Here is a 26,210-nt window from a genome sequence, read left to right on the forward strand (position 1 = left end):
TATATATTTAATAACTTACCGTTTTTAATATAAAGAATTCGTAGAAAAACAATGCAGAGTGAATATTTTTAAATTTTTCAAAAGTTAACATTCAATTTGTAAAATAAAAAGTAATAATTTATTTATTTATTTATTTTATCCAAATGTCTCATGTCCTTTTTCTGAATTATAAAAATATGATTTTATATTAAGATTGGTTGAAAATTTTCTTTCAAACAAACATTAACTGAAAAATTTAACTGACGTATATCAAATTAAAATCAAATTCGTTTTGATACAACTTTATCATTTTATATAAATTCATTATATTTTCTAAAAAATTTAAATTAATAAAATATTCAACACTTTTTAAAAAATATTTTACATGCTTGATATGAGAGTAAAATAACTTATTTTTCTTTTATGGCAAAGTCATTACCCCTTTTTTGAAAAATTAAACTAATAAAATAGATAACACTCTTTTCAAAATTTCCTACGCGCCGGATGTAAGGTTAAAACAACTGATGTACCATGCATTGTCATATCAATACGCAGAACAGTTCAAAGGCAAACTGAGAAAGCGTTTGGAAGAAGAATTTCCTGATGAAAACTTGAAGCAGCTTTGCCCTGAGATGACTTTGGAGTGTCAAAAATCCCACAACATAGAAAACTACTCACATGGAGCAGTTCCTGACATCTGTGACTTTAGTCCAGAATGAGAAAAATCACCTAACCCCAAAATATTAACAAAATTTCTGTATTTTCCAAGATAAAATAAATTCATTATTTGTGACAAATTCAAGAATCCTTCCTCGGCAATGTTTGAATGCCCTCAAATTTTTTTCTCCAAGAAGAAAAAAGAAAAAATACAGCATTTTGCTATCGCTATCAAAGGGCAACTCTAAACTATAGCAGTAGTAATGCTACTTATCTACTCTATTGTGAAATGACCCTAATGCCAAGAGCAGAAACACAACTGACCAACAAAGAAGCATCTAAAATCAGCTGATTCCCTAGAATTATACAAACAAATTTGCACTTTACATCGCCTCACATCTCCAAGTTGTAAACTTCCAGTTAAGACAAGAAAAGTCAGAGGGGACGTCCACAGCTTGGGGGGGCAGCCAGTTCGTACTTCGCCGTATCTGGGTGTCCAATAGCCCGCTTATGAGATTTGCGAGATTCCTTTTCCGGTTTCAAGGATAATTTCTTCACTCTGTTCTCCAATTCCCGCTGCTGCTGCTTCGTTTGCTCTTTCAACATTGGGATTGTCATTTTCTCAATCTCCTCTTGTTTAGAAATATCCATGCTAGAACCTTTCAGTGATATGCTGGAAATCTCCAGAGGTGCAGCAAGGTGCTCATCCATGGTTTCTGTACAGGAAATCATCCTACAAGGCAATGCCAAAACATGACTACTAGGCTCAGAAGTCTGCTTCTCTTGCACAGCCTGCAATTGAGAGATTGAACTAGCTTCCCCTCGAACACCAACCTCCAGTTTCTGTGCAGGCTTCTTTCTCCTGTCCTTCTCTCTGACCTTAACAATAAATATGCCCAAACATTTAAAACCATAGCTAAGAAAAGCAAAAATAGTTTTCAGCTTCAGATCAAAAGAAATGTTTATGAACTACATTCTATGTTACTAACAAGTAAGAAGCCTCAAATCTGCCAGTATAAGCAACTGTTGGAACTGAAAATGCTGCAAATCAAATCATAAATAGACCGCAGCATCATGATTCTCATGGTTACATAAACTCTCTGCAAGATCTTAATTATACACTTCAATGGCATACTGCGCAGTGATGCATTGTTGTCCAATATCAATGTACAACAAAATATTCCAACATAAGGTCTGTTGGCTATATCAGGGCTACAGATTCAGAGCACTAAATATTGCATACTGAAGTCCATCACATGCATGTGCTTCACAAAGTTCCATGGTCATTACTGCAATAATTTTGGAAATTTATTTATAGGTATTTGATGCATCACTTAAACAAATAATATTTGTACTGAATTGACTCAATAGAGTATTAGGGGCATCTTGAGCAGATACTGATAAATAGAAATCAATATAACGGACTATTCAAAGCAGTTCTTGTACAGAAAGAAGAGGAAACAAGAGAGAAATCCTTTTCACTTTTGTTTTTTATGGTTCAATGGAGACAAGAGAGAAACTTGGAATAGATCCTCAGTCGTCAGAAAGATTTGGTTCTTTAGTTTTTTAAATTTGAGTCAGATGGTAGAACCAGCATTAAATCATTTCATAAATTCTAAATTGAAACTTCCACTCAGGATGACACATTAAATGTTGCAGGTCCTAAAAATGCATCAAATATGTTTCTATGGTGCTGCTTCTCCATATCAGAATGCAGCCCTTGCCATAGGCAACAGTAACAAAGGAAAACATGCAACTAATGATTTGTCTAATATATAACCTTTTAAGAAACTAAGAAACATTTAAATACATACTAAATTCAGAATAAATGAAGAAAAATACATGAAATGTTTATGTTGGCCCACTTCACTCCTGCACAAGCAGGCGCTGCCTGATGACTAGCAACTATTGATTAAAGCTCAAGTGCAGAATTGAGTCCATTATTATTCAAAATTATTCAAAATTTTAGTTAAACAGTCCCTATGTCCTTTATATTCACAATAAAGAAATTTGAAACCATTAACATAAACGCCCTTTAACAATATAAGTACCTACAACAGAAGTCCTGACTTAGTGACCAAAAACAAGTCTGGTATGAGCCATAACCTGCCCCAATATATCCCTTCATTGAAACCTCCATTTGTTAACAAATGGATAAGGATGATCATATTACTAATGATTCTCCTATTGATAATACAAGGCAAACCTGGATGAGGGAAGATGCACGACTGTTCCTGCAGATTCGAAATTCCATTAATAGTGAGATTATTAACCTGATTAATCATTGTGAGTTTGTTAAAGAGTTGATGGATTATTTAGATTTTTTATATTCTGGTAAAGGGAATATCTCTCGTATTTATGAGGTATGTAAAGCATTTTATCGTGCAGAGAAACAAGATAGGTCTCTCACAACCTATTTTATGGATTTTAAAAGAATTTATAAGGAGCTTAATGTTCTGTTGCCTTTTAGTCCTGATGTGAAGGTTCAGCATGCTCAACGGAAGCAAATGGCGATTATGAGTTTTCTTGCAGGTCTCCCTCCAGAGCTTGACTGTCAAATCTCAGATTTTTTCTGGTTCCAAGATCTCCTCTCTATATGACACCTTTACAAGAGTACTTCGTACAGAAAGCTCTAGCTCACGTTGGCTCAAACTAATAACAGTGCTCTTGTAAGTTGTCAGAATAATAGAAGTGGTAACAGAGGAGGGGGAACGGGCAATCGTAACCAAGATGTTGATAGTCGTAGTCAAGCGTCAAGAGGAATTGTGTGCTATTATTGTCATGAGCCGGGCCATACAAAGTGTTTTGGTAAGAAACTCCAAAATAAGTCTCAGTGAGGTCAATCAGCAAATGTTGTAGGTGTTAATACTTCATCTTCTAATAAGACTATTCTAGTTTCTGCAGATGAATTTGCTCAATTCTCTCAGTATCAAGAATCATTAAAATCCATTACTTCTCCTATCACGGCTATTGCTGAGTCAGGTAACTCCACTACATGTCTTATTTCCTCATCATCCAAATGGATCATTGATTCTGATGCCTTAGATCATATGACAGGTAATTCGAATCTATTTTCCATTTTCCAATCACATACAACCTCTTCTAATGTTACTTTAGCCGATGGATCAACCTCTTGTGTTCTTGGTTCTGGAACTATTAATCCAACTTCATCAATTTCATTGTCCAATGTCTTAAATCTACCTAAGTTTTCATTTAATCTAATGTTTCTTAGTAAACTCACTCGTGCCTTGAATTGTTGTATCTCATTCTTTCCCGATTTTTGTCTATTTCAAGATCTTACAACGAAGCGGATTATTGGTAGAGGTCATGAGTTTGGAGGACTCTACTACCTTGACACACAGGTGCCGAGATCCCTTGCTTGTTCAAGTGTATTGACCCCCTTTGAGGTGCATTGTCGGTTGGGACATCCTTCTCTATCTTCCTTAAAAAAATTACGTCCTCAATTTCAAAATGTATCTTCGTTGGATTGTGAGTCATGTCAGTTTGACAAATATCATCGTCTCTCTTCAGTGTCTAGAGTCAATAAACGGGCTATGTCCACTTTTGAGTTAGTCCATTCTGATGTTTGGGGTTCTTGTCCTATTGTGTCTAAATCTGGTTGTAAATACTTTGTTACTTTTGTTGATGACTATTCTCGTGTCACTTGGCTATACTTAATGAAAAATCATTCTTGAGTTATTCTCTATTTTTTGTGCCTTTTGTGCTGAAATAAAAACACAATTTAATGTTTCTGTGAGCACATAGCGAAGTGATAATGCCAAAGAATATTTTTCCAATAAATTTCAGTCCTATATGATTCAGAATGGCATGCTCCATCAATCTTCTTGTATTGATACACCCTCTCAAAATGGACTTGCCAAGAGAAAAAATAGACATCTCCTTGAGGTAGCCCGAGCACTTCTTTTTCAGATGAAAGTTCCTCAACAGTTTTGGGCTCATGCTGTCTCCACAGCTTGTTTTCTAATTAATCAGATGCCTTCCTCTGTCCTTCACGATGATATTCCCTATACTGTTCTCTTTCCTTCCAAGTCTTTGTTTTCTATTGAACCTAGGATATTTGGTAGTACATGTTTTGTTCGTGATGTTCGTCTCCAGGTCACCAAATTAGATCCAAAATCTCTCAAGTGTATTTTCCTTGGGTATTCTCGTCTTCAAAAAGGTTACAGATGTTATTCTCCTACTCTTAACCGATATCTTGTCTCCGCAAATGTCACTTTCCTTGAAAATACTCATTTCTTTTTCTCATCTTCTAGTTATGATAGTTACGGGGAGGAAGATGATCTACTAGTTTATACTGTAACCCATCTTGTTAGTACCATAGATATTATTGCACCTGATCTTGCACCTACTTGGCCACCTATTGTCCATGTCTATTCCAGACGACCAGAGGCTCAAACCACATGCCTTTTACCAATCCCTTCGCCGTCAGATCCAGCCTCCAGTGATCATGACCCTAGTCTTCATCTCCCTATTGCTCTTCGCAAAGGTTAACGTCAGTGTACTTATCCTATTTCATCCTTTGTTTCTTATTATCACTTGTCTTTTTCTTCTAGTTCGTTTGTTGCATCCTTAGATTCTATTTCAATTCCTAAAACTGTTCATGAAGCCTTGTCCCATCCTGGCTAGCGTGCTGCTATGGTAGAGGAGATGGTGGCTTTAGATGGCAATGGTACTTGGGATTTGGTAGATTTGCCTACTGGGAAGAAAGCTATTGGGTGCAAATGGGTGTTTGCTGTAAAGGTAAATTCTGATGGATCAGTGGCTCGCCTTAAAGCCCGTCTTGTTACTAAAGGGTATGCCCAGACTTATGGTGTTGATTATTCTGATACTTTCTCTCCAGTAGCTAAACTTACCACTGTTCGTTTATTCATCTCTATGGCGGCTACCTATGATTGGCCTTTACATCAATTAGATATCAAGAATGCTTTTTTACATGGTGACCTCCAAGAGGAAGTGTATATGGAGCAACCACCTAGGTTTGGTGCTCAGGGGGAGTATGGGTAAGTTTGTCATCTTTGAAAATCCTTGTATGGCCTGAAACAAGCCCTCGTGCTTGGTTTGGCAAATTCAGTGAGGCAGTTCAAGAGTTTGGGATGAAGAAGAGTAAGTGTGATCACTCAGTGTTTTATAAACAGTCTGAGGCAGGCATAATCTTACTAGTAGTGTATGTTGATGATATTGTCATTACTAGGAGTGACACTGTAAGTATTTCATCTCTCAAATCCTTTCTTCATCCCCAGTTTCAAACAAAAGATTTGGGGTTGTTGAAGTATTTTTTGGGTGTTGAGGTGACAAGGAGTAAGAAAGGTACATTCTTGTCTCAAAGAAAATATATTCTTGACTTATTGACTGAGACAGAAAAATTGGGTGCAAAGTCGTGTAATGCACTAATGACTCCTAATTTGCAACTTACAAAAGATGGTGAATTGTTTGAAGACCCTGAAAAGTATAGAAGGCTGGTTGGAAAATTGAATTATCTTACAGTGACTCTTCCTGATATTGCATACTCTGTTAATGTTGTAAGTCAGTTTATGTCTACTCCAACAATTAACCATTGGGCAGCTTTGGAACAAATCCTATGTTATTTGAAGGAGGCTTCAGGATGTGGTCTATTTTATGGAAATCATGGACACACTAATATCGAATGTTTTCCAGATGCAGATTGGGCAGGTTCCAAGAGCGATAGGAGATCCACTACAGGATATTGTGTTTTTGTTGGAGGAAATCTGGTCTCATGGAAAAGTAAGAAGCAGAATGTAGTATCTCAGTCTAGTGCAGAATCAGAATACAGAGCTATGGCACAAACTGTGTGTGAGGTAGTATGGATGTATCAGCTATTAAGTGAAGTTGGTCTTAAGTCTTCTTTGCCGGAAAAGTTGTGGTGTGATAATCAAGCTGCGCTCCATATTGCCTCCAATCCCGTGTTTCATGAACGAACTAAGCATATTGAAATTGATTGTCATTTTGTTCGTGAAAAGATTCAACAGAAGTTCATCTCTACAGGATATGTTAAAATTGAAGACCAACTAGAAGATATCTTCACAAAAGCGTTGAATGGACCTCGATTTGATAATAATCGTAGCAAGCTAGGCATGATTAACATCTATGCTACAACTTGAAGGGGAGTGTTATAGAATAGGAATGTGTAAATATTCTTTTATTAATAAACGTAATTATAGGAATTAGAAATCATCATAATTATAGGGATTGGGAACCACCATAATTATAAGGATTTTATTTTCTTTATTTTCTTTATTCTTTTTCTATTTTAGAGATGTTTAGGCTGTATATATAGATGATGTATTATGAATAAAATATGCTGAGTTTTCTCTTCCTAAATAACAGTTTTGAACTAAATAAACTAAATCAATGCGTGTGATCATCATCTCCTCTTTTAAATATCTAATGATACCATATTTTAAAGCAGGATTAAACCAAAGATTTATATTAAGCTATAACTACAAGACACGTGCATACCTTATCATTATCACACAATGCCCTTCTGCGTTCCTTTGCCCTACGAATTGCAGTTTTAATCCCATGGTTGTCCATGATTCCATTTGGCCACAGTTCTGAAAGCTGGATGGCATCCATATGGAGTATCAATAAAACCATCCAATAAAGGAAAACAATGCAATTATATAAAGGTCCAGCTAGGTAGGTTGCCAAAAATTACAACAAAAATACTTAAATTCCTGTCTAAAGAGCAAGCATGAGAAAAAGGCCAAACTTGTTGATGTGGCCAATTATCTGCTACCCCCTGAATTATGAGGTCAATCTTAAGTTATGGCCAAATAACTAACTGAAGCAATATTCCCCCTAACATATAGGGCATTTCAAAATCCCCATCACAATACTAAATTTGATATAATGTTGATGGAAACTTCCATTAACTGCTTACGTAACTGGTAATCAACAAATGGGCAGGTGGACCCTTGAAAGAGATAAAGAAATGACTCATTACCTATCCAATTATAGCTGGAGCAAGAAAATGTAATTAACTTTTATCAGAATTTTCAGATGCAATTTAACAGATCTTAAAAATCCACCAAAATCAAGAGGCACATTGCTTCAATTCAAAGTTCATATGCACACATTGCAATTACACCCATATTTCAAGATATAAAAGTATTATTGATCCCCTTCAATGTGATGAAGCAGGCAGGGACAAACGTACAATATTATATTAATGATGAAATGAAGCAGGCAGAAACAAACAAATTAAAATTACTAGTCAAAGTCAGTAGAACCAAATGAGTTGAAGACACACTCATGAAATCTAAACTTGAAGAATCTCCAAGCCTTCGATCAGAAAATTTTACACAAGGATATCTTAATGACATATGATGATACATGCAAAAAATTCATTACCGACATCAAGAAACAAAAGAAAACATTAAACTTTGTTAAAATGAAGTTACAGAAAAAAAAAAAAAAGTTATTTGATAATAACTTTTATAAAAAAGTTAAAATCATAATATATATATATATATATACATATTTTTAAATATGAACAGTTTTTTAACATTACATCAATCTTTCTTAACTTAAGAAGCACTAGGCCTCAAACTTTCAATCCTGGCTTCCCTCCTTGTGCACATGCATGTGTATGCCACACATATAAATTCCTTCTGTTTGCCTCTAATGGTCTGCCTTCTTAACTCTTTTGATTCTTCTACATCTTTTACATTTTTTTTCATGCATGGTGCCTTTCCATACTTTTAGGATATACATCACACTCCTCATACTGCAAAGATAGTCATGCACCTTAAATACAGCTTTGCTTGATATGATGTTTTCTGGGATAATTCATAGTTCTTCAGATTGGCAACTATATCTAACCATCTAACTACTTGGTTGTCACCATGGTGTAAGTATCAAACTACAATGTTGTCATCCATTATCCTAACCCCTATTCTGTCAGTAGTTACAAATTTGGCAGATCAAGGGAACTAAAGTATTTAAACTGAAGAAGAGAATAAAGTGAAAGAATGACACCTAAGCCACAAGCATTGAGAGTTGAGACCAATGCTTCACACATTAGGTCATAATTGTTAATGCTACACTTCATGCTTACATTTCAGCACCATGAAAAGCTAAGGTGCAAAAGACAAGCAAATAACTTGGAACAAGCAACCAAAAGAAAATGCATAGGCACAATGAGTACCTCAACATATAACTTTCTGATTTGTGGACCTTTGTCTTCATCCATCCCCTAGAATTTTAATAATGTAAAGAACTTAGTAAAGTAATAAAACTATTTAATATTGCAGAGAACATGAATAGTTGGTTGACAAAAGCACCTGAACATATAAGTCATAGAGATCACAAATTTTATCCTCCATGGCATTATCCATGCTGTATTGTTCTTTAAGGACTACTTGTTCTTCAGAATTAAGCACTTCCTGATAATCATCAGTTGCTACATCTCTTTGCTTAGATGCCTGGAAAGTTATGCATGTTCATAAAGCAAAGAACTAACACATGTTTTCATCACTTGCCACTGAATTTGCAAATATACCAAATAATCTATTGCATCTTAAAAATGCCTTTCATAACATAAGAAAACACATTATTCTCACAGCACAATAGGAGGTTTTTAGTCTACATTTTGCTAAGTGCTGCTTCTTGAGAGAAATAATGTTGTATGATGATGTTGATAGAAGTGATAATAACCATATTTGTCATTATGGTTGATATTGAGTATCAATGATGATAACAAAAGGGTGTAAAATTATTGAAACACCAATATGATCCAAGGCATCAAAGAGAGGACTGCTTAAAGCACAGCTTGGTTAAAACTAATAACCTATACAGTTAGAAAAGACAAACATATTTGATCTGAACCATATTAGAACCTAGGACTCCAAAGCATCTAAACCTATAAGGCATTGCTCAAAGTGATTTTAGAGGAAACCTGCAATTTGATCATTTCAGTGACCTCCATTTTAATCTGTCGAAATCTATCAGCTTTTTCTCGCTTAGCTGAGAGTCCCAGTAAAACCATCTCTCTTAAGTTCCTCTGCATCCAAACAATTGATTGGGGCAGGGTTAAAGAAGAAAATTAATATCTGAGAACATAATTAACAACATAAAGCACTTAAAAAAGTGAGTGAAAATGCAACCATCTTAACTATCGGAGAGGAAGAAAGAGAAAGAATGCAACTATCCAGAAAACTTTGAAATCAATCACCGATAACAGTACTTAAACATGAAATTCAGAAGCAATCCTAATTGCATTCATCTTTGGCCAAAATCAGAATTTATTTCCAAATTTTAGCGTGTCAAAGGTACAGAAATGTTACGGCAAGGAATAAAGTCAAATTAAAAAAGAGGGATCCATAACTTCTAAGCTTAAAGGCTAGTTATTTATAAAACTTCTTTCAAAAAAGGTCCTTAAAAGTCAACACCTTACAAATATTCCGTATTAAAGATAACACTTCTATGTCACATTTCAATATTTGTCCCAAGAATATCATATGCTATTCTAATCTCAATCATAATTACTACTAGTACTACTGCTAGTACTTTCTTTTTTCACTTAATTTATAATAACCAAAGGCACAAGGTGCACTAAAAGTGCTCAGACCATATTATAGTAGAAAGCACAAGATGCAAAAGGAAAAAAAAAAAAAAAGAAAAGGGCTCTCACCAGGAAGCAAGTACAAATTCTTAAAAGATTAATAAATGGGCATAAAAAACGAATTATATTTACTGTACCTGAAAACTTGTACTATACAATTTCTTTAATCAGCTAAAAAAGGTTGACACTTATAAAGATCAAGCATTAGTAAAAGGCATCATAAAACTCTAGCTGTAAGTTCCCTCCACTTCTATCACCAATAAAAAGTTATACACAGACAACATTACACTTTCCTTGTTCTTGACAAAGACACATGCATGTATCATCCTTCTTTGTTGAATAAAACACTCATAAAAAGATCAGAAAATTAAAGAAAACAAAAAAGAACCTAAGGCACATGATTAAGAATACAAGTTGCAAGTACTGACACGATGACCAGCAATTTTTGAAAAGTTTAGATACAAACACAACAAGATACAATAATTATAATTTGATATATGCATATATAACAAACACAAAACTTTCAAAAATATATATATATATATAACAAACACAAAACCTTTTCCAACTATTATGGGGGATAACCTACATGGATCATAATGCAATATTATTCCACATAAAACCATATCCTCAATAAAGTAAGCAAAAATTGAGGTCTTTTCAATTTTTATGATTTTCATCTGAGTCCTCTTTGGTCTCACTTTCCTTTTCTTACATGGATATTCTATACATAATCACACTTTTCATGGGAGCTTTATGAGTCTCTACTCTATGTACCCAAACCACCTTAAACATGTTTCCCTCCTTTTGTCTTGAGTGGCTAAGACCTACACTTTTCCCAAATGCACTCAGTTACAATCTTATCTTTCCTTGTATACCCACACATCCAACATCACATTTTCATCTTAACCACGCTCATTCTCTGCTTATGTTGATACTTAGGTGTTGTTTGATAAAATTAATTAATTAGTCAAACACTGAAAAATTCAGTGCCAAATTTTCAAGCTCTGGTTGGTAACTGAAAAATAACTTACTGAAAGAAAATTTTTTTCTATGTAAAATATTTTACTGGAAAATCTAATATTTTCTATTGTCGGGATAAACTGTCAAGTATTTTCTGTTGTTTGGATCATCATGTAATATTCTCCATCATGACCCATCTTCAACAATTTTCTATCATAACACCATAAAAATCACATTCATCAATTATGCAAGACATCCAAAACTTTTTTTCAACATTAAAAAATTATATATAAATAATATTTAACTCTTTTTATTTATTTATTCTCATCATACTGTTATACTGGTTAGTTTGTTATGTTATCATACTGTTATACTGGTTAGTTTGTTATATTTATTCTCAAGAACCATCTTAGCCCAACACCCAGTCTCATACAACATTGCTAATCTTATCGCCAACTTCTAAGTTTTTACCTAAGTTTCAAGGGAGTTTTGCTGTCACACAAAACTAGCAATACACTTCTACATTTTATCCACCCTGATTGGTTCCTTTGAGTGAGATCTGTATTAATATCTCCATATATTTGAATAATTGAGCCAAGATGCAGATATTGCTCATTTTGCAATAAATCCACCATTTCTACTACTATCTGGATGAAATTTACACTAAAAGAACACTCTTTTTATTGACTGAGCCCAGAACCCCTAGGTTCCAAAAGTTTATCTCCCTGATCACGTTTTGCAGTAACTCTTTCTTCGTCTTCATCCACTAGCACTATATCATCAGCAAAAACATAGACTAAGGTACAACACTTGAAAATGCCCACTAAGTTCATTCATCACTAAGGCAAAAAGATAAGGGCTCAAAGCTGATACTCAGTGGAAATTTGGGAAACATTGAGTCATACCTTTGTGAGATCTCACACAAATGACTACTCCATGCATGTCCATAATATAAGAATTACAGACTCTTTTTGTTTCAAGATTTCTTTAGGGATTCTCCAATAAGTCTGCTCTAAATCATACGCAAATCTATCAATTTGATATGAGATCTATATTAAACCCCTCAAAAGAGAAACATGTATTTTTTATTATTATATAAGGATTACAGACTCTTTCCGTTCCAAGATTTCTTTAGAGATTCTCCAATAAGTTTGCTCTAAATCATAAGCAAATCTATCAATTTAATATGAGATCTATATTAAACCCTCAAAAGAGAAATAGATGTATGTATGTATGCATGCATGCATGTATGTATGTTTGTATTATTATTACTAAACATAACTTCTTTATGCAATTATCTTATCATGCACCTATGAAGTAATTGGGTTGACTATACATCAAATTAAAGCAGCTCAAAAGCTTTATTGGCTCAAAAATTGTAGCCCAATAAGATCTAAACTTTCCAAACAAAAGCCCAACTATAGAAAAGAACCAACTAAGGCATGACTTTTTTGTGACTTTAGCCTTTCAAGGCAAACACTTAATGACAAAAAGCAAGCTGTCTCAATAAAGGCATCTAGTCTAGAGGAGTTTGATTTTACTAGATTGCATTGCACCTTAGCACAAAGGCACATAGCTTGAATTCACAGTTAAATTGGAAAGATTTGCTCATATATAGAATAAATAAATAGTGTGACACAATAAGAACATTTTAAAGAAAAGAACTAATAAATAATAATGCAAGTGCACAGACACAGCAATATCGAAATACCAGTATATAGAAAATAGGTAAATAATACATCCAATAAAAAAAAGAAAGAAAATAGGTATATGCATACACATAATCAAGCACATATGCTCTCAAGGCATTCCTAAAGTGTTACTTTTTGCATTTTGAAGCAATTTGCTCCTGGGCATATTCCAGCTCTATGTGACTGAGTGCATACCTTCAGTGTTCTCAACTGCACCGAATGCCCAAGAATGTTCATAAGCCTGTTGATTAACTCCTCTGATATTCTCCCTTGGCTTGACTGCTGCAATTATCATGGAAATGGCTTAGAAACTAATCATAACTTTTAAATGAAACTAAAGATCTACAAGTGCCCAACCCCACCCCCCCTTAAGAAAAAAAAAAGGAATTACTCAAACAATACAGATAATATATAATTTTCTTACTGCTAGTCTGGCAACTTTAGCAAGCTTCTGCTTCACTTCACGAGGCAACCTTCTTTTGATAGCAGCAGCTGAAGCATCCACATCCTGAACGTCCATAGTTGCAAGTCTCGCTGTCAAGAATATTGGACAGACACCAGCCAGTTATATAGCACATATATGAAAATTCTTTGTAGCAAGAAATTAAATATCCTAAAGTATCGACATAACTCACATTCTGCAACAACTTTCTCCAACTCTCTGATGGCCCTTTCAAGCATTGTTCCTTTTGGCCTCAAATTAGAGACATCCTTTGAATGCACAGAGAGACTTTTCTGGCAATTTTGGATATAAGATCACCTTAATTAGTCTAAGCATTCAAATCATTATACAGCCATCAAACTGCAAAGATGAAAAACACATTTACCAGGATAAGAAGTCACATTTACATGCCTTTATGTGTTAGAGAGATCATAGACAAGAGGAGCTTAGCTAGGGCCCTGCCCACCCCCCATTAATGTTTTGAAGTTAGTTTGTAGGCATTGTTTCTCACCACAATTAAGGAAGAAAAATTAATTTTGGCCCCTGCAAGACTTTACAATGTGCCCCCTTCTTGCAAAAAAGTCTAACACTACATGCTTAACAATTTTTAAACTCGGAAAGTCTTCCATCCATGGGTTCTACCAATGTTTGTGACAATTTTAATTAAAACATTATTAGTTTGTTTGTGTAGGAATCTTTTCGATGCAAGAGTTCATACACACTAACTTTTGACTCCTTAATTAAATAGCCAATACTTTGATGTCTTGTTCTTGTTTACAATTAACAACTAGAAGGATTGAAGAAACTGTAAAACACTGAACAGCCAAGATCTGATACAAATCAATTTTTAGCTGCTCCAACTTAAAAAGTTACCTTTTCCCCCATTAGTAATTAAAAGAAAGAAGACGAACATCTATCATGCATGAGTAATTTTTCCCTAATTATAACTTTTTTATTTCTTTTTCCATGAGTCATGTATCTTAGGTCATGCCAATTTACTTTAGTCACGTATCAGAACCATTCAACGTCATGGATGTTTCCATTTGATGTCTGCTAGCAAAACAAAATGACAAATACCATAATGTATGATCTGATTAGAGATATGCCCCAAAAGTTGAGGATAAACTTTGGTTGTTTGAGCTTATCATCAAAAGAAACCACAAAAAATTATCTACATTTCTAAGAGTGTAAGTTAATCTCCTTGCGATCTACACAGACTAAAATTGGTAGCTGCTCATAGTCAACTGAACTACTATTGGTCCCAATTAAGTTTGAGTTTGCTAAGATTTTATTGAGCAGCTAACAAGCCCACTCAAGTAGCTGACTTTTAATAATCTATTTCATACTCAATCTATAATTTTACATGCTGATGGAGGTTTTATTCCAAACTTGTGCTTTAACTTGATCCAGCTAAATTTTCAGTCAATATTCATTGAGTCAAGCTTAGATCAAGTATCTCCTGCAGTCAAGTACAAGTATAGAAAATAGAACTCAATCAAGTCAAGTTTTAAGCACCAAGCTCATTATGTCAACTCAATCAAGCATGATTTCCCCACAATGTAGTACTGCTGGCAAATTCAAATTTATTGAGCAAAAGTTGAGCACCAGTACCTCCTCCAGTTGCATCAACTCTCAAAGCAATGCCATAACCATCCAGTATCATAGACCATGGCAGGATATAAACAAATCATCTTTACAAAAAGTATTTCAGCTAATCATGGAATGAGTTTAAAGGACTCTAACCTAAAAATATAGCTAAATGTATAATAATTTAAGTATGAACTATAAATATGAACAGTTAATAAAAACAGAAACACCTCACACAAGGAATGGCCTCAAAATTGAATTACTCATGATGGCTCATTATGACAAACTGACAATTGGCAATACAAAAGAAGTCCACATATATTCTTCTTGAAAGTTGGAGATAGAATTGCTTACCTCTGGTTGCACAGGATAAACAGGAAGATTAAGATCCGGAAGTTCACCACAAGATCCCCTCGTCTCCCTCTGCTCTACTTTGTTGGGAATTCCCACCTCATCAATATCAGTCATCAATTTTCTCACTGGTGACTCAAGTTGTTTACAAGAATGTTTTTCCAGATGCTTCTGATGTGTTGCTCCAGAGTTTGAATTATTTCCAATATCCCTAGAGTGGATGGCTACACTCCTACACTTACCAGCATCCTTTAAATTTAGAGGAGATATAGAAGCATCATTATTTGAGATTCCTGTGTATGAAGAATTCTCAGATGCAGTTCCAATGTCAGCAGGTTTCTTAATAGAAGATCTTACAGGAGAACTCAACAGGTTATGCAATTTCTGGTCCTGTTCACTATTAGCAGCTAAGTTCTGCAAGAAAGCAGAAGATTGCTCTTCAGGCAATGCATCTGTTGCAGCAAAATTTAGCCTCCCCAGTTCCACTTTTGCATGTTTACTGGGTACATAATCATCAACTTTCTCTCCTTGAGCTTTGGCCATATTTTTACTTCGTTTTCTTGATTGTTGAGCCACTGACAATTCAGGTTTGTTTCTGGACCAAAACAATAAATCATTAAAAAGGTGTCAAATCCACAATCGATTTAACACTCACAGTATAACTGAAAAAACTAAAGTTATGATTTTAATAGCTCATGGTTTAATTGAAAAAATTAAAGTTATGCTCTTCATAAGCAATGGTAAATTAATTAACTCCAATGCCCACCTCCACCCCCTTGGTACTCTCATTCTCCTTCTACCTACAGTGGTAACAATCCTTAGTTTTCTTTGACTGTAAAATATTACTCCTAAAAAGATCAAAATGTATTCGGTGACTAAGACCTAAGCATATAACAAATGGCAACAACAACAACAAATTCATGGAAATATGTTGTTACAGCTTTGTCCAACAGCTTAAGCATTAAAGTATCTTCTCTAGTAAGTATTGGAAACAAGGTTTTGAGAAGGAAGGTCCATGGAAACTTCGAGTTTAAGACTCCCCCACATGAATAGAGATATACACTTCAAGTTCTTAAAAGTAATTGTTAACAAGATATTCATTTAAAACAATACATTTTATAGAATGACATCTCCCTTATATTGGGTACCAAGTGGGCATGTGAGTCAGTTGCATCTTCCTAGGGAATATTTAAATTGTTGGTTTTTACCTAGCTCCATAAAATGCTAAGGCACCTTTCCATTCCATGGCCTTGGCTCCTAATTCTAAGTCTAGACATTTAAATTTTGACATGAGAGCATCCACATTGAAGAAAACAGCACAGAGAATTTGGAATTCCATGCTTCAAATCAAGCCATTCGGATGCAGGATTGGGCTTAAATTCAATCTCAAAACTGTACCAATCTAAAGGCCAAAAAATCCAAGCCCTACATACTTGGAAAGCTTGATAAGTCTAGTTTCTAAATCATCAAACCATTCATGAGTTGGAGTTTCCTTGGGGTTATGACTGTTTAACCAAAATAAGCTGCTTAAGGCAGAATTCAGCTTTTTAGGTGTCTTTTTTCCATTTCTAATGCCTAGAACGAGTTCTACTTGGCTATTTTGTAACATTTATATTTTGATCATCACCCATTCCTGAAGGGTTGTTGCATAGCTGGTATTTATTTTCCATTCATTGTGCTGAAAATTCAGACTTGAGTGCGAGAAAAATTCAAAGCTCTGTGCTTTAGAGAGGAAACTCTTTTTTTTGGTGTGAATTCCTTAGAGGAGTGAGTTTATTTGGTTTCTATATCTAGGGTGGGCTGATCTCTTGAGCAGTGTGATTTCTTTCGTTTTACATGCAACCTGGTATCAAAAATAGGCAGGGCCACCACCAGTCTAATTCATCACTGTCCTCATCAGGTACTTCATCAGTGTCCGTTTTATCAATCCCATCTTCAACCTCCTTTTGCTTTAATTATTTTTCCATATTCAGGATCAACTAGCACTTAAAGAAGATTTTATTCCTAGTTAGAATAGGACAAAAGAGTTCTTTCAAGCAAAAGGGCATTGAGCAGTAGATAAAATGAAGTGTCCAGTTACAACCTTGAAAAGCCTTATTTCCCAGAAAGTAATGAAATCTGCAATCTTCACTTCTTAGACATAGGTTCCCCAAATATTAAAACGGGTTTTGTTTACTGTATTGTGTGACCTAAATTGTTGAATACCAGAATGATGATGAAATAGCTGATCTCTGAGTTTTGCTGTCCGCTAAACAATAGAGAAACTAAAATACTTAGAGAAAGTTGGGAGTAGAGTGAATTAGGCCATAAACCATTAGTATATGACTAGGTCAATTCCACTTTGCATTTGGATTACCAAAAATTAAATTCACTTCTCCTCCTAATATTCCTAGGCAGTGTTGCAGTAAAGACAAATTTATGAATATTTCAGTTACAAATTTACGAATATATAGTAATAGATTTTGCAAACCCAAACAGGTAGGTGCAATAAACTATTGAAGCCCGGAGTGGTAGGCAATGGAAAAAAAAGAATCCTCAATGCTGTTGTTTCGCACTTTTACAACTCATAAATCCCAGCTTACAAAGCCCTTCAACCCTTTCCATAGATGTGAAACTCCAAACAATCACACATTCATACGAAAAATGGTGTATTTCCCCAAAAAAAAAATTTAAATTAGGATATTTGGCACAACCAACATAGTAAAAATAAAAAATCAGAAATCATTCCTTTAACTCCAATTCCACGATATTTTGATAGGCTGTGGAAGAACTTAGGCTTGCTTTAGACTTTAATGGGAGCATATTCTTGCACATGTTGTCAAATGTTAAATAACATAAAGAAGGAAACATTAACAGCCATTTTGTCTTGACATTACAAGACATAAACTTTGAATGGTGGAAACCAAAAGAAATGGCTTCTTAATTATGGCAAAGGAAACAAATAATACTAAGTATTCTCTTTGAAAGCATTTGGACTGATTAACAAAAAACTTTAATAAATGGTGTATCATTTATCAAATACACTTTGTTTAGAAAATCCCAAAAACTGTCATTTTTCTGCATCATCCCAACAGCCATGACACAAAAAGCATATAAAGAAGAACAATTTAAATAGGGGGGAAAAGACTCACATGCATTCCACAGAATTTACAAGTAACCCGTTCTGTTTAATTGTTGACTTGTCATCTTGAAGACACTCATCCTGCATAACAACAGACAAATGAACACTTTTAGTGATGATTTAACTACTTCTGATATCTTAAGAATAGATGAAAACCACCTGCAATGTAATGAAAAGTACAATTGCAAAGATATAATCAAACTAGCAAAAGCACAAACAAGAAATGGAAGCCCAATTGAATCATAAGAAACTGTTTGACCTACAATTAGCAGGATGAGCTATTAAACTTTGGTACAAAGGCAAGGGCCAAAAGCCCACTAACAAAATCGATTAAGAAACAGAAATAAATGCATCTGACTTTGATAAGGTTACTTCTTTATCCTCAATAATTACTAAATTTATTGTCTTTAATTGTAATTTATAAAAGAACAAGGGATATAAAAGCAAAATTAAGAATAAATCATGTCTATTTGAAGGACAAAAAAATTGGGACTTCCAAAAAGGAAAAGATGGACAAGGAAATGAGATAGAGTTCTGACCCAGCAAATTTCCTTTTCTATATGATTTCAACAGAAAAATCTCATCCATACAGCTGATTATATCAACAATCTCAAATATTATGGGAAAGCATCTAGCTCTATAAATTCCGAAAAAACAGCAAATACTTCAATTAAAGTACTACTTCAAACAACTCGGTGAAATGTTAAGTTATATGAAAGTGGCAGGCAGTGTACCCTCTATTTTTTTTGTCTACAGTAAATCTTGATTCAACCAGAAACCATAGACATTGCAAATTAGACTTCAATCTCTGGGTTGTTTTCGAAATTTTTCTGAACACTGAACACACATACACCAAAAAAAGAAAAAAACTAATTGCTTTAATTCCTTAGCAAATGGAATCACGATTAAAAAAGTATAAAAGAGAAGGAGACTTAGGCTTCATTTGGTTGGCGCTTTTTATATCTGCTTGTTTGCTTCAAAAAGCAAAAAAGCATGTTCGGATACAAAACTAAATAAAATTTTGATGGATTTTAAACAAAACATGTAATATTTTTAGATGACTAAATACATGATTCTACTTCCATATAGATTTATTATGTTATAATTAGTGTTATATTTTAATTATTTATCCATTTTAAATCAATTATGAAATTGCTTTTTACCTATTGCTTTTTCTTTATAGCACTTCTTTAAAAAGAAAAAGGCAAATAGCAAAAGTATCAACCAAACAGAACCAAAATTCTTTTAACTCCTTTAAGAGACTATATTGGAAAGTAAATCGATCATAACAGAAACAGTCCAGGATAACAAATCAATCAAACAATAATAATAATAATAACAAAACAAAATACAAGATAACAGCCAATTCTCAGAGAGCTACCACCTTTGCAATTTTGAATTCATGTCCAAGATATTACGAGCTTAATAAAGGAATTAGATCCCCGATATATCTTTAAAAGTATATTTATTGCTTCATTTGGAACAAAACTTCAATGGGTACACAACAGCCAATGGTTACAACTTACACCAAGCAAAGAAAAGCAAATATTGTAAGTCAAAATAGACAGAAAGAAAGAAGACCTGACGGTATCAACATCCTTTCCTTAATCAAGCACCCCTCTGTTGGCTAACAACCCAAAATAAAGAAAAAGACAAGCTTAAGAGACAACCTTGAATGCATCCATCTCTTCTTTCCTAATACATACACACACACACTAAAAGCGTCCACCATCAATATGAGGGTTAGACATTGTCACTTCCTTCTCATCTTATATCCTACATAACATAAAGAAATCAACTTTCATTTGTTTGCTTCATTGCAACAAATGAAAAGGTGGTATAATGTTTAGCTAATTGCTCCACAAATAATTACCCATAATTCAAGAAATTTTGTCAAAAATTCTACAATAACTCAAGGGAGCTTGAGTTTGAGGACAAATACAACAACTCAAAACATGGGCAAAAACCTGGAAAAAATAAAACCATTATAATCTTCAAAACACAGGATTTTTAAAAGAAAGCTGTAGACATGCTTAAGCCTCAGAGGCAGTAAAAATGAAATTCACATGATAAGCAAAGGTTATTATGGGTCAATAACTCGCATAAGTAAAAATTTTGGAAACTCAACGGAAAGCATATTAAAGCCCACAGCCGCCAATTATTTATTAAAAATAAGTATTTTTCTCAACTTAAAAGACTTCATATCTCTGCGCTTTTTGCATATTACACAGGGTTTAAGTTGGTGTTAACAATATACAACTCTTTTTTTTTACACTTGTTTCTAACTATGGTTATTAACAGAACAATAAGTACACCACAAACATTTTGTGCACCTTTAGAAAGATCACTGTAAACCAAATTGAAAAAGTATCAGTATCTTCGTGAAAACTGACAAAACTAGCACAAGGTCAAATGGAAGTATAATGTTCGAAAGATAAAGTTTATCTTAAATGAAATTAAAATTTAACAGAGATCTTTACCAGACATTAACTCATGCATGTGCATCAAACAAAAAAAGAACATACTTATAGCACATAAAACAATTAATGTTAGTGCCAACCAAATACTGATAGAATATCTGACATTATAACTCTATCAAATGCAGAAATTGATGAGAAATAACCCCACATCCCCCATCACTTGTCACTCCATTCAACTCCAGTACAGTGATGGTAGGCTTGACTGGTTTATTCACCTACAAGCCTGCCGACACACTCACATATAAACAAAATAAACATGCATGAAAGTGTCTGGGTACACAGGTATACATGTACAATAGGAGGGAATGTTTATTATACTTATGTATACGTTTAAATGTATATTTTAAAAAATTAAGAGATGATAAGCATTTTAGAAGTTTAACTTACTGATATCAGGCCACATACACAGGCTCTGATAACAATTACTAAAGGAGAAAATATTATCTTAGCTAAAACAAACATTTCCTTTCTTCTCTTCATAAACAATTTCTAATACAGCATTTTCAGACTAAGATCCTCATTCACCTTTGTTAATGGTAAGCATTCTAAAGCACCATGATTTAGTTATGTCAACTCCAACATCAACCTAGACACCAAGTTACCAAGCAATATTGAGATAATCAAGATAAAACGACCAACTGGCAAAAATGGGGTTATATCTTGACCAAATTGTCAAAGCATGTGGAGGGTAAATTAAATTAGAGATCAATTTCTTATCTTTAAGGGCTCCTAAAAGTGAATAATTGTAAGGAAAGTATAAAAAAACTACCAGATGAACCTAAGTGCCCAAATTCTAAGACCTTGTAGTCCGCTGGCACAATTAATAGTTATTTTTTGGACCAGTAAAAGTCCAAGGTTCACACCAGCCTTTGAGACTAACTCTCTTTGGCAGTCTAAAGCATGTGATAAAAGATCAAACTCAAGTCCCGGCTTGGCTTTTAATTTGTTGAACAATCCTTTCATCCCAAATCATCTAGACTGCAATTGTCTAGTTAAACTAGTAACAGACAACACCAAAGGGAAAAAAATAAGAGTTCAAATTTTAGAATGGGTGTTAAGAAGTCCACGCAATATAAAACATGTGAAGCTGTAGTTACTAGGTGACTTACACTGGAAGAAGTGGTCATTAAATCACTTGTCCAATCTCTTATGTGCATGAAACAAGTTTAAGGATATTGCTTGTTCCCTTATTTTATGTTCAAGGACCCAAGATCAAGTATTAATTAACACTTATTGCTTGTGATAGAAGCAGGCCTAAATATGAGATTGAGAAGATAGGATCATGCACTGACTGGAGCTTATCACGTACAATAGCTAAAAATGGATAACCTAGCCTGATCCTTTATGGTTTCCAAACACCCAACTTTACAAACATGATAAGAAAACAGAGACCAGTTATATTCCAATAAATATTCAGGCTAAAGGCAACTAAATTATTCTTTTCTACTTCAAAAAGCTAACCACAATGAATACAATATTAATCTGATTATGTTTAAAAATATGAGCTAATACGAGTACAGTGCCATTAACAAGGTAAAATATCCTAGGTGATATTTTCATAGGCATCTAAGCACAAGAAAACAAGTAATAAAATCTATCAACCTATTAGGTATAAATGTTTAGCATCTAGCTGGTAAATTGTGGACAATTAGGGATGTTTACATCTTTTCCTCTGACGCAGAAGCCAATACTTAGACCCAATGAGCTGCAATTAGTATTTACATCAGATTCCATTACTGAAACATAGAAATTTATATAGCTTCCTTTTATGAATGCCAAACAATAAGGAGTTTTATGAAATCCAAATTTTGATGGGCTTCAAAGTAGTTTCAATTTCGAAACAACCATAAATTTCCCAAAAACATGTTGCTCCAAGCATAGCCATATAGTTTATCCATAAAATGGAAATAAGCAGACCCAAAATTATTAAAATAGTATCACATAAATCGCAATTATAAATAAGACCCCATTAAAATATACAACAACAACACTATCAAAATTATTATTCGCATTCCACTCCAGAAATGTTAACTTTAATTAAAGAAAAAAAAAAAACGTCCCAAACTGCAACTCTAAAAAAAAAAAAACATATAGAAGAAGAAGCAGGCAAATTAGAGAAATAGGTTTGGAGCAAAAATCCTGACCAGAGAATCCTCAGTCTTTCGGGTAGTCGAAGGAGGAGACGTGTTTTGAGCATCTTTGACCAGCCTCTTCCAAGAAACTATGGTGGTCTCGCCAGGCCTCAGCTCAATGTTGAATCTTTGCCTGCTAGCAAACAACCAGGATGGTGAAGCAGCCGAAACCCTCGAAGAGCTTTCCCCATCAACACCAATGCTTTTATCAGCCTCCTCCATAAGGGATCGACACTCGAATAATTCACGATTTCTATAGCTATAGCATTCGGGTTCAATTTAACGCCATCGATAATCAAAAGAAATTTGCTGTGATCTTTCGCGGGGAGGAGAAGGGTTTAAGCTGTTGTAGTCACGTGATTCAAAGAAATCCATTGAATATGATTTGAATATGCATTTCGCTGGTTTTGATTTTTGAATCGGTCCTCTCTTGCCTCTGTGTAATTGTGATGTCTTTTCCTTTTTGACGCTCCGTTTTGCACCTTTCAGATTCAGTTACTTCCCATTTTAGCCGCGGACCGTGAGTTGAAGTTGCTTCACTTTAGGTCCTAATATTTTGTAATTAATAGGGTCTGCCCACCAGCGGTTTCTGACCTTTACCTTTTTAAGTATTTATTTGGATTTTAAAACCAATACAACATGTCCGCACCGCACTGGACAATTTCTCATTTATTTTATTCTCTTTTTTCTTTTATTTTTTTTCATTATTTTTTTGGGAAGTTGCCAGTGGATATCTTTTAATGAGATTCCCTGCAGTATCCGACGGTTTAGAGTACCTATAGAGGTTTGAATACTAAAGTTGCTATTCATCACAAATTGAGTAGGATTATTCATTATATCTAAATTTGATTCTAAATAATAATTTTTAATATTAAATTTTATTTTTATTTTTTTGTTTATAAATTTTTTATAATTAATACATTACTTATTAAAATTCATTAATTATTTTAAATATGATTTTACCTTTTAATTTTTTTATGAATTAACTTTTATTTATTAATTTAATTTTAATTAATAATATACATAAAATTTATTTTAATTAGATATTTAATGATATATTCTAGTTTAGATAACAATTTAAAAATTTAATCAGGTATTTATTTTTTTTGAAAAATTAATCATATATTTATTTATTTGGTCTGGATATCTTATCAAATAATAAGATTTGGGTTGAAGTAGTTTGAAAATAAAAGATACCCTTATCTATTGAAATGGGAAGGAAAGAAAGCAGAAAAAATATTATTATTTCTTAATTCGATAGAAAATAAAAGAAAATTGGATAAACTTGCACATTTTTTCTTCTTTGGAATTTATTCTTTTCAAAAGTGAGAGGAACAAATTTTTTTAACTTAAATTAATCATTTTATTTCTAATTTTATCTCTAACATCTTTCTTTTTCTCTATTTTCTATCTTTTATATTAAATTAAAAAACAAAAAAATTTTCTTCCTCTCCTTCATTTTTTTTTTCTTTCTTTAAAATTTTCCCTTTAATAGATTCTTATTAGTTTGAATAATAATTCTAAATGTTAATTTTATTTCTTGGGGTTTTAGTATAATGTTTAAGAATTAGCCTAGACTTCTCTACCTTCAATATTGTTGTCAGTCCTAACTGCTTATTAGAATTCCTTTTATGATACTTAAATATCAGAGACACTTATTGTGATTTTAAGGAATTAATATCTAATAAGAGAAATATGAACTGACTTACTTGTTTTCCTTATCTTTTACCAATGGCTTAGATTTTCTTTTTCAAATGGATAAGAGCCACATCAGAAAATAAAGAAATGGATAAAGTGTAACCTTTTTCTTACCATTAGTTGATAAATAGGTACATGCATCATGTGAAGAAGCAATAAACAATCCCAAGTCAACGTTGGGATCAAAGCTGAACTCAAGAAGGAGAAACTCAAAACTAAATACAAAAGTAATCACAGCAGTGTAAAAATTCACGATAGAAAATTAAACCAACGGCACATAAGCTTTTAATCTTTTAAATTTACAAGTGTAAATGTCACGTGATCATTATTTTTTTTAAAAAAATTTAACTTGATAAGATGTGTAAAGTTTACGTTTATAAATTTTTCAAGATCTTTTTATCTACTCGATATAAGATTGAAACATTTAATTTAATTCTTTTACAATGAATAATATGACACAAGCAAAAAATTTAAAAATAAAAAAAATTAATTAAATTGCACTATACACTCGATCTTGCAAAGATAAATAGATTTAGACATAAAAGAAATCATAATTTATGAAAGGGGACACGATTAATCTGGGGCAAAGGCCAACCGTTGGCTTGCACAACGCCTCTACCTTGCAACTGTTCACATCCTCCCTTGCAGGCAATCCTGCATTCAGAAAGTTTTGCATTCTTTAGAGTCATGCACATTGGCATGCAATCAATATGACACTTGATGAATGACCATCTTCCTCCTTTGGCAGCTCCTCTCACCATATGGGTAGAGATAATTAACATGATGATGATGATGATGGAACATAAGCGATCTTCTCTTGAGTTGTACATGACATGAGCTCTCCCAAAACTTTTTATGATCAAAACATCATCACTTCGCATGTTGAGTGGTTGAAGCCTATGATTAATTTGAGAGGCGTGGAGAGAAATAAGGAGAGCGCTTTCAAATGGTTGGTCATTCTTTTTCACTTCCACATCTGCGCTCCAACGCAAATCATTTATGTAGGGGTGACTCAATAATTTCAAGGGTCTAATATATTTAATTAAAGTTTCTTTTTGAAATTAAGAAAATAAAATATTTTTATTAAAATAGCCATTATTATTAGTTGATTGAGTATAAGAGAAATAGTTGATAACTAATATAATTGTGAAAATTGAGAAGTGATAAAAAAAATTAAAATTTATTAAGCACATAATAAAAAGTTTGAGAAAATATGTGATTTTATTAATTATTTGATTTTTTTTTAAAAATAAAATAAATAGTTCAGAATTAAAAAGAAAGTGAGAAGTGAGAGAAAATAGATAATTATTAAGTATAAGAGGATAAGTAAATATTTTATTAATTATTTTAATTTTTATATATTTTAATATAAATTAATTATATTATTATAAATTATGAAACCTATTAAAATTTGAAATCTAAAGTAAGGGTTTTGCCCGTCTTACCCTAGAGCCGACCTTTACCTAATGCCTTGATAGGGAGGTTTAGCCGTGCAGTCAAAAATA

At 33.4% G+C, this 26,210-nt stretch overlaps 1 protein-coding gene across 2 annotated transcripts; it reads right to left on the bottom strand.

Annotated features, from left to right (window-relative positions):
• Window positions 1–575: 575 nt before the first annotated feature.
• On the bottom strand, window positions 576–23,540 carry LOC18611913 (ubinuclein-1-like). 2 transcript variants are annotated; one of them, XM_007048407.3, is made up of 11 exons: window positions 23,020–23,538; window positions 18,406–18,476; window positions 15,278–15,869; window positions 13,530–13,629; window positions 13,319–13,428; window positions 13,090–13,176; window positions 9,575–9,679; window positions 8,961–9,101; window positions 8,825–8,872; window positions 7,135–7,236; window positions 576–1,515 (listed from the first exon to the last, which is right to left on the bottom strand). In XM_007048407.3, exons 1-11 carry the CDS (start codon window positions 23,227–23,229, stop codon window positions 1,072–1,074), a joined length of 2,010 nt encoding a protein of 669 aa, XP_007048469.2. In that variant the 5' UTR covers window positions 23,230–23,538; the 3' UTR covers window positions 576–1,071. The 2 variants fall into 2 exon arrangements, with proteins under 2 accessions (XP_007048469.2, XP_007048471.2); XM_007048409.3 differs by having other exon boundaries at window positions 1,254–1,510; window positions 23,020–23,540.
• Between the last annotated feature and the right edge of the window lie 2,670 nt (window positions 23,541–26,210).

The sequence above is a fragment of the Theobroma cacao genome, chromosome 1 (genome assembly GCF_053813885.1).
Source record: "Theobroma cacao isolate CCN51 chromosome 1, ASM5381388v1, whole genome shotgun sequence".
In the NCBI taxonomy this organism is placed as follows: Eukaryota; Viridiplantae; Streptophyta; class Magnoliopsida; order Malvales; family Malvaceae; genus Theobroma; species Theobroma cacao.